At 35.8% G+C, this 9,440-nt stretch overlaps 1 protein-coding gene across 4 annotated transcripts in view; it reads left to right on the forward strand.

Moving 5' to 3' along the window:
- LOC107670328 (dedicator of cytokinesis protein 9-like) overlaps window positions 1-9,440 on the forward strand; it is a 92,905-nt gene that overhangs the window by 74,731 nt on the left and 8,734 nt on the right. For 2 of the 4 annotated variants that reach the window (XM_016462900.1, XM_016462901.1), the window contains exons 27-35: window positions 757-828; window positions 1,019-1,165; window positions 2,271-2,354; window positions 2,496-2,607; window positions 5,544-5,722; window positions 5,817-5,930; window positions 7,224-7,326; window positions 7,540-7,664; window positions 7,863-8,012. In XM_016462900.1, the coding sequence (XP_016318386.1) occupies window positions 757-828; window positions 1,019-1,165; window positions 2,271-2,354; window positions 2,496-2,607; window positions 5,544-5,722; window positions 5,817-5,930; window positions 7,224-7,326; window positions 7,540-7,664; window positions 7,863-8,012 (1,086 nt within the window). The remainder of the gene's footprint in view (window positions 1-756; window positions 829-1,018; window positions 1,166-2,270; window positions 2,355-2,495; window positions 2,608-5,543; window positions 5,723-5,816; window positions 5,931-7,223; window positions 7,327-7,539; window positions 7,665-7,862; window positions 8,013-9,440) is intronic. The other 2 variants (XM_016462902.1, XM_016462903.1) reach the window with 1 other exon arrangement.

Raw genomic sequence — 9,440 nt, forward strand, 5'->3', positions numbered from 1 at the left:
TAAATGCACTTAATTAAAGTATACTGTCTTTCACAGTCAACACATATGGCTTGTTGGTTAGTTTTAAAGGAAAAGAGCACTTTTAGATAAACACGGCAATAATAGATGCACTCGTGGAGGTAGGAAAACAAAGTTCTTTATGAACCGCAGGATTGCAGGATTGCTGTACTAAAGATTTAAATGCAAAAGGAAAGGCAGTAGAGCTAACTATTTCAGTCAATGGTAAGTTTGTGATAACGTAAGAAAAGTAGTTTGAATGTTTTGCCACTTGCTAGAGCAACTTAACATATAAATCTAGAATTCTAGGTATAAATTGGCCCACTTTTTAGTTCAGAAAAGTATACTTTTAAGTGTACTTAAAGTGTATCTAAACCATCTGTTTTTCTTCCTATTGCAACTATACTGTGAACTATACTACAAGTGGTACTCTTTGTTTAATAGCTTAGTACTTCTAGCTGTCTTATGAGTTTATGAAAGTACACTGTATAGTACAGTTTAATAGGTTTTATATTGAAAATATGTCTGCTTTTGCTAAAAAAAAAAAACAACAACTTTTAATAGGATAAAAGACATACTTTTAATAAATTTTAATTTTGTAAGTTACCTGTATTTTTTTAGTTATTATTACTTAATCAAAACAAGCCAACTGCAGTTTAATTGATATTACTTTGGAATGCACAATTTAAAATTATTTATGAAAATTCATAAAAACTGTTTTTGCAAATGAACTCTTGGTATATTCTCTTTCTCCTCTAGTACTCCTGGTATTTCTTTGAGGTTTTAGTCAAGTCTATGGCTCAGTACCTGACTGAGACGGGCAAGGCCAAGGTGAGGATGGGCAACGTCACCGCATGTTCTTTTACGGGCAAACACCACTTGTGTTCTCACAGTAAAATCTAGTTTATTTCTGAACTTCTTCATATGGTCATGTCTATAATCACAACAAACAAAAACCGGATGTTATTTTCATGGCAGTTGTAAGATAAACCCGTGATTTAACCCCTGCCGTGTCCTTTAGGTGTCTAGGAACCAGCGTTTCTCAGCTTCATTCTATCACTCCGTGGAGACCTTAGTGACAATGCTGATGCCTCATATAACACAGAAATACAAAGACAACCTGGACGCGACACGAAACGCCAATCACAGCCTTGCTGTCTTCATCAAGGTGAGCCGAGCTGCTGGTCTCTTTTCATGTTGCTGGAAGACATCAAGCATCAAATCTTCCCTATTGAAAAATAAAATACTAAAATGTATTTAAAATACATTTATTTTGTACTAAGTATACTACAAATATATTTACATATTTATGTGCTTAATAAAAATACCCTGCAATTGTTCTTTTAGTATACTAAACTGGTATACTTAAAGTCTGCTAAATTGGAACAACTAGTTTTGTACTTAATGCACTTTATTTGTGTGGAAGCAGTGCTGAAGTCCAACTAAAGACATACTGAAGTATATTTGATTGTGCTAAAGTGGAACTATTGCAAGTATACTTCAGGTACACTTTAAATATATTGCATTTAAAGACTGATATTATACAGAGATCGTGCAATCTTTATTCATATTGATATTAAAGCACATTTTAGACTTAATATTAAGAAATGTGCATTGTGCAATAAAGAATAAAAACAAAGTTTAATTATAATTAAAGTGATATGTCTATAAATATGCAAATTGATTTGAAGTATACTTAGTATAAAATAAATGTATTTTAAATAAATTATGGCATAGTTTTTTTTTTATTTTTTTTATTTTTTTTTTTTAGTTAGAAATCAAGTACAATATTCCTTTTGGTTTGATTTTATTTGTACAGTAGTTCAACAAAACTATTTGTGATATATTCCAGCAAAACGTACTTCATCAATAGCAGCTTACTTCTGAATTTGGTTCACATCAACCACAAACCAAATTACACTTCTCACAAAAGCACTGAAGTGTGTTTATGTGAAGCGCTCAACAATTCAGATTTCACAACCTTATGATAAAATAAACGTGGATCTGCAATAACCCAGTAACCCTAAGAGACTGTTTACAATCTCAGAGTAAGTTTTACATTTAAGGCAGTGTTATTTTTCCATTTTCATTTGAATAATTTTATGTTATTTTGTCATTTGTATTAATTTATGTTGTTATATATTACTATTTAGCTTCATTTTTTCTTTAGTTTTGGTTTTAGTCATAAGTAACAACACTGGTTTAAAGGCAAAAAAGACACATCAGGTGTCTTGAATCAGTCAGTAAACTCGACCATTGTTTGTTTTCACCAGCGCTGTTTTACCTTCATGGACAGAGGGTTTGTCTTCAAGCAGATCAACAACTACATCAACTGCTTCATGCCCGGAGACGCAAAAGTAATATGCTTCTGCTTTTATCTCCATTTACACCCATATATGAAATTAGGATTGTTCTTTTTTTCAAATATATATATTCCATCTTCTATAATTTGCCATGATGCAGTCTGATGCCTGTCTCTCTGTTTCTTCCTCCCTCAGACGCTGTATGAGTTTAAGTTTGAGTTTCTGAAGGTGGTCTGTAATCATGAGCACTACGTTCCTCTCAATCTGCCCATGCCGTTTGGGAAGGGCCGAATCCAGCGCTTTCAAGGTAATCAGTCATTAAAGGGAAGAGCAGAAACACACAATAGTCAAAGACCTTGTTGAATATTGATTGAATGGGACTGAATCGAAGGCTGATATGAGTTTTTAACATAATTAGTATATTTTATTATGGCCTTCAAAATAGCTGTCTTCCTATAATCCAGTGGTTCTCAACCAGGAGCTTTCAGCAAACATCTAAGGGGGCCGCAAGATGACCTAAATGATTTAAAATAAGACAGAAGGAGCATTAAAATAAGCAAAAACAACTACAAATCAAGATTTCTTATTTACATTTTTTTTCCAAGGTCTTGAAAACCCTGAATATGTGATATATAATATTAAATTAGACTAGACAGTATATCGCATATTGTCTGATTTCTAGACCTGGAAATGTAGGCCTAATGCAAATTATTAAAATCTTATATATTAAATATTTTATTTGGGACCTTTGAGTCAAAAAGGTTGAGAACCACTGCTCTTTTATAATATATTTATAATAGTGGTGTCAAAATTAGCACGTTAACGCAGGCAATTAATTTTTTCAGTTAAACGCGTAAAAAATATTTAATGCAATTAACGCAGGGGCGGGGCTAGGGTTGGCCACCCCACTCACAACTGCTGCTTCTGTCACTTTTTCTCTTGACAAGAAGTGCATTTATTCACTTATATGCTCCACTTCACTTCAGCACCAGGCGCGAGTCAAGCGAGTGCGGAAACGGTACTGTGCTCGCAGCGCGTGCTCTTTAATTGCACGCACAAAGGCGCCGGTGCGCGCTGTAGCCTGTATCCATTCATATTAAAGCAGGAAATAAACTACGTGCATGCAATGTCGTGGTCAGTTAAGTCATGAAGTTACCAAAAAGGTGATTAAAGCTGCCTTAAAAAACTTCAATTTCTGTATATTTCTGATCAAGAGCATAGGTAAATATTACATTTATTTATAATAGGTTTATGTGAACATTGTTTTAGATTCTAATTTAAATTAGAAGTTATTTTTTAAAGTCTAATAAATGTTAAAATTGATAGCTCTCAGTTATACTGTAATGTTGAATGGCTAGAGTCAGTGGTTAAATGTTGGGGGGGGCAATTTTATAGAGAAATCAGTATTGGTATCATTGATACTGGCCTTCAGTCATGGGTAGTCAATGGTTAAATATTAGGGGGGGGGGCAATTTTATAGAGAAATAAGTATTGGTATCATTGATATTGGCCTTCAGTCATAAAAAAAAAGATGCCATTAAACAAATATTTAAAAATATACTGTCTTTATGTTGTTTGTACATTAATTTGAAGATTGAATGTGAAATTACTGCAATATAAAAGTACATTTAAAAACTTTCATGTTAGGTGGGATTTGCATCGCGATTAATTTCAGAACGATTCGATTAATTAGTTAATTTAATATATATTCTGTATATCGCAAGTCAGCTAAAAAATATTGAAACATTATTTTATGGCCATATCGCCCAGCCCTAGTAACTTGATCCCTAGTACAATCTGTGCTGCTCGAGTCGGGAACTGTTTCAGAGGGTTCAGTCCATTTTTTCGAACTGGTTCAAGTAGTTCTGAACGGAACCAATAAATTGACTTGACATAAACAATGACACTATTGTCTTAAAGTTGCTTTACAGCAGAATCTGAATCTGATGTTTTTAATGTTAGGTGGGATTAATCGCAATTAATTTCAGAAAAATGTCCGATTAATTAGTTAATTTTTTTTTAATCGATTGACAGCACTAATTTATAATAATTAATAAAGTTTCCAAAAAGTAGTCTATACTTAGCTATGCATGTTCCAAGACTGAAATTTAGTCACATTCAGTTAAAACATTTAAATGCATCATAGTCATGCAAGTGTGAAAAACAATTTAATTGATGTTTATTTTTTGCGCACATGCTCTAAATCAGGGGTCTTCAACTAAAATTGCTTGAGGTCCAGTAATGAACCCTCCTCACCAGGCGAGGTCCAATTATATAGCCTACCTAAAAACATGAATTGATGGTTTTTGCCAGACCATGGTATCTGCAGGATATTTAAGCTTCCATTTAAGACTTTTAATTACCTTTTTAAGACCTGCACAAATAAAAATGACTGTAAAAAAGCATGATTTAGAGAGACAGGTTTTCTCAAAAAAGTTAAAAAATGATAAACTTGAATATTGAGTCAAAAGTATTAATAATTATATTAATCTAAACAATTATTATCAAGCATTATATTAATTAAATAACATGTAAATGTATTTTACTGTCTTAATTGCTTACCTTTTTATAATACATTATCTTCTTGTCGATCCACCAGTTCACATTTACAACTCTGCGTGTTTGCTGCGTAAAAACATGGGCTGATTTTCGCAGTGGTCTGAACAAAAACAGCAGACGGGCTGATTGTAAATGCACATTTACTTCCTTCCAGCAGGTGCCGCTTTAGGAACAGCAGAAATAAAGTGGTTTCTCCGGTAACGGCAGCAGACTTTGAAGCATGCAGCGCTCATATTTATTCAATGAAATCATAGCCTTTTGAAGTTTAATCGCAATTCTTGTTTTCTGTCCCCAAATTTAAGACCTCCTGAAATCATAATTAAGATGTTCTTGTACCACTTAAGACTTCTTAAGTACACGTCAACGTTCCTAGTTGTTTTTTACATCTGTCTGTGCGCCACTCTCTTCTCTCTTCACTGCACTCAAGCCTGCACCCAAACTGCTGTATTGATATAAATTTGATTCTATAAGAAATTAGCGTTTGGCATTTATTTATTTCATTATTCACGGATTTGGACCGGAGTCCACCTGTTGGCGACCCCTGCTCTAAATGATGACATAATACTATTCCAATATAATTGTTTCTATAGTTATAATGCCTGTTGTTTCCATTCCTATAGTTCAGGAATGATGTTTTGTATTTTCGGTTCTGAACTCACATCCTTCTCTCTGTGTCTCTGTCAGATCTTCAGCTGGACTACTCTTTAACGGATGATTTCTGTAAGAATCACTTCCTGGTGGGGCTGTTGCTAAGGGAGGTGGGCGGAGCTGTGCAGGAGTTCAGAGACGTCCGTCAGATCGCTGTACAGGTGCTGAAGAACCTGATGATCAAACACATCTTTGACGATCGTTACTCCTCCAAGGTGAATGAGCACCGTAGTGTGTCACGAGCACGTGTGCTAAGAACACGGCTTTGAATATATTAACTATAAAGCGTGTGTTTTGTATGTTTTTCAGGGTCAGCAGGCTCGCTTGGCTACGCTTTACCTGCCTCTTTTCAGTCTGCTGCTGGAAAATGTCCACAGGTTCAACATCAAAGATGTGCCGCCTGTCACCAACCAGACTAACATTGTAAGACTGACACCTAGTGTTTGCTTCAGGCTGTGCAGCCATACAGATGCAGGTTTAAAGGGATAGTTTACCGAAAATGACAATTCAGTCATAATTGACTTACCCTTATGTCATTCCAAACCTAGTTTAGTTTTTTCTATAGAACGCCAAAGATATTTTTTTGAAAATGTCAGTATTTTTGTCCATACAATGAAAGTCAGTAAGGTTCAATGTTGCTTAGGACACCTTTGTCTTTTATTTTATGAAAACAGCGGCATTCTTCAAAATGTATTCTTGTGTGTGTTACAGTGTCGGAGCATTTCATTTATTGGATGACATTTCTATTTTTATTAGAACTGAGAATTTGCCCTGATTTGACATTTGATTTAATTCTGATTTAAAGGGTCTCGATTCGTTTAGATTTTGATTTGGTTCTCTGTTATTAAGAATACTCCACTGAAATCATTGATAATAACTGATATTAATAAAAAATATTTCTTGAGGAGCAAGTCAGCATGATTTCGGAAGGATCATGTGACACTGAAGACTGGAGTAATGATGCTGAAAATACAGCTTTGCATCACAGAAATAGTGTGTGTTACAGTGTCGGAGCATTTCATTTATTGGATGACATTTCTATTTTTATTAGAACTGAGAATTTGCCCTGATTTGACATTTGATTTAATTCTGATTTAAAGGGTCTCGATTCGTTTAGATTTTGATTTGGTTCTCTGTTATTAAGAATACTCCACTGAAATCATTGATAATAACTGATATTAATAAAAAATATTTATTGAGGAGCAAGTCAGCATGATTTCGGAAGGATCATGTGACTGAAGACTGGAGTAATGATGCTAAAAATTCACCTTCGCATCTCAGGAATAAATGACATTTTAAAATATATTAAAATAGAAAACTTATTTTAGATATTAATAACATTTTACAATATAGACTTATACTTTTTACAGTGTATTTGATTAAATAAATACAGCCTCGGTGAGCATAAGAGACTTTTTTCAAAAACAATTTTACTGTCACCAAACTTCACACATCCATTGAATAAAGGTGAACATTCTTGAGATGTATCAATATCATATGTATCAATAATTAATATCAGTATCAGATTGCTTGAATTATTTTGATCAGAAAACAATGTAGTTGCAAGTGTAGTTCTCAAAAGTAAAAAAGACATGAACATATACTAACATGCTAACAAAATGTATAGTAAAATACAAATTGCAGTACAACGAGTCACCAAAATATAGTGGGTTAACAGGTTGCTCTTTAAACCAACTTCTTTTTGTATCGTTTCAGAATGGCCGTGATGATCATGTCATGATGACACCTACAAAAAATATGGCCAGTCCAGTGGACAGCAGTCTGCATAAAGAGGTGTTTGGAGTGATTTCAGGAACAGGTGAGACACAGCATCCTAACCAGCCACTATCTGACAGTTTTACAGAAACGAGCTCTTCATTTGTCCCCATTGAAATGCCTTTTGACTATTAATTCCTATGTCAGGCCTTACAGGGTTAAAATAATGTTTTAACCTGTTCAGAGTATTGTTCTATGAGAAATATCGTTTGAGAGTGATTGTGTCCAGTGTATTGATGTGTTTTGTGTTTGTCAGTCTCTCCTCACACTCCGACCGTGAGCTCTGTACGGCACACTGACTCACGCAGCTCTCTTATCGGCACGGATTCTGCAAACGGCCTATCAGAGCGCAGCATTGACAAGCCACACCCCCTAGACAAGGTACTGCTCACATGACCTGATTGTCATTTTTGTGTACATTATTTATGATGGACTGTTATCATGTTTTATGTTTATGTGCCGCAGTGTGTGTGCGTGTGTAGGGTTGTATGTTTATCCCAGTAGTGTGTGTGTGTGTGTGTGTGTGTGTGTGGGTGTGCTAACCTGTGGTTGTGTGTCTCCTGCTGTCGCTGCGTTCAGCGGGAACGTTTCACTCGCCGTCACTCTGCCAGCGTGCTGTGTTTCTTTACTGTCTCAGAGGAGTCACCGCTCTCTGCACGTCTCAAATGCCAGACCATGGACTTCTCTCTGCTGTCTGCACCGTCTGAGCAACACACACACCCTACACAAGTATTACATCAGCGCTGACCTCTGACCCCCGCCCTGCTATTACCACTCACCTCTGACCTCTTACCCTACACGGTCCCAGTCTGGTGTTCCTGTGTGTGCATGTGGCTTTACTGATCCTCTGTTCCCTTAGCTAGAAGATAATTATTGACTGTCTTAAAGGGGTCATATTGCATTTTGTTTTCCCTGAGGGTCACTTGTACAAGGGATAGTTCACCCCAAAATCATCATTTGCTCACCCTCGTGTAGTTCCAAGCTTGTATGAGTTTCATTCTTCTGTTGAACATAAAAGAAGATATGTTAAAGCATGTTTTTAATCAAGCAGTTGTCGGTAGCCATTGACTTCCATAGTATGGAAAAAATACTATGGAAGTCAATGGCTACCGCCAACTGTTTGTTTACAACATTCTTCAAAATATCTTCTTTTGTGTTCAACAGAAGGCAGGCCGTTTTTTTTTTTTTGTTTGTTTGTTTTTTTGCAGCTGTACCTTTAAGACTTTGATATGTAAATGATCTTTCATTTTTTGTGAATGTATTAAAAATTATTTAGATTTTTGAAAATTATTTTAACATTAGTTTTACATCCCTGTTTTATAACATTATTATATTTCACTCACACCTAGCTTTAAAACTCCTGCTCAAATGGACATAGCTGCCCTCAGAATACTAAGACAGTCTGCTGCATTGTTTTTTTTTTTTTCGTTTTTTTTTCACATATGCACTTCTGGACAGGAACAATAACACTTGTAATGAATTATGGGTTTATTACAGAAAGAAAACATGATTCATCAGTGATCAGTTTATATTCAAATTCAGACCATTCAGCTTCAGTTCTGTGAGTTTATTATGTAATTGAAAATTAATGTAGTTTGTGAAATTAGTTCTATTTTTTACAGCGTTATGACATAATTTCAAGGAAATGTATGTTATTTGTTATATTCCATATGTGTTTGATTATTAAATCAGGTTTATAGCAGGTGTTAACAGTGATTAAGGACGGGGTTGGGTGGAGTTGCTATAAACCAATTAAGCTAATTTGCTTAGAGAGAATGTCAATCACTGTGTCACACCCCCCACCACACAACACACTACACCACATCTGCCATTTGGGGCGCTATAGGGCCCCCTGCACCTGCCCACCACAGCCCTGCAGGGGGCCCCAGAGTCATTCAGAACCTCAGCGACTCAAGATCAAAGATTCTGAACATTCTCTCTGTCATTGTGATGTCATCAGATCAGCTGTAAATTCTGCTTCACTTGCACACTGGGTTTATAGGGGCTTGTGTATTTAAAGGTACATGGGTGAATCAGTGCTGAGAGCCACAGGGAAAAACAGGAAGCTGAAAGTACTGGGGCCCCCTGCAGGGCTGTGGTGGGCGGGTGCAGGGGGGCCCTATAGCGCCTCAAAAGGCGGATGCGGTGTAGTGTGTT

This window comes from Sinocyclocheilus anshuiensis, unplaced genomic scaffold, assembly GCF_001515605.1.
Source record: "Sinocyclocheilus anshuiensis isolate Anshui unplaced genomic scaffold, SAMN03320099.WGS_v1.1 scaffold732, whole genome shotgun sequence".
In the NCBI taxonomy this organism is placed as follows: domain Eukaryota; kingdom Metazoa; phylum Chordata; class Actinopteri; order Cypriniformes; family Cyprinidae; genus Sinocyclocheilus; species Sinocyclocheilus anshuiensis.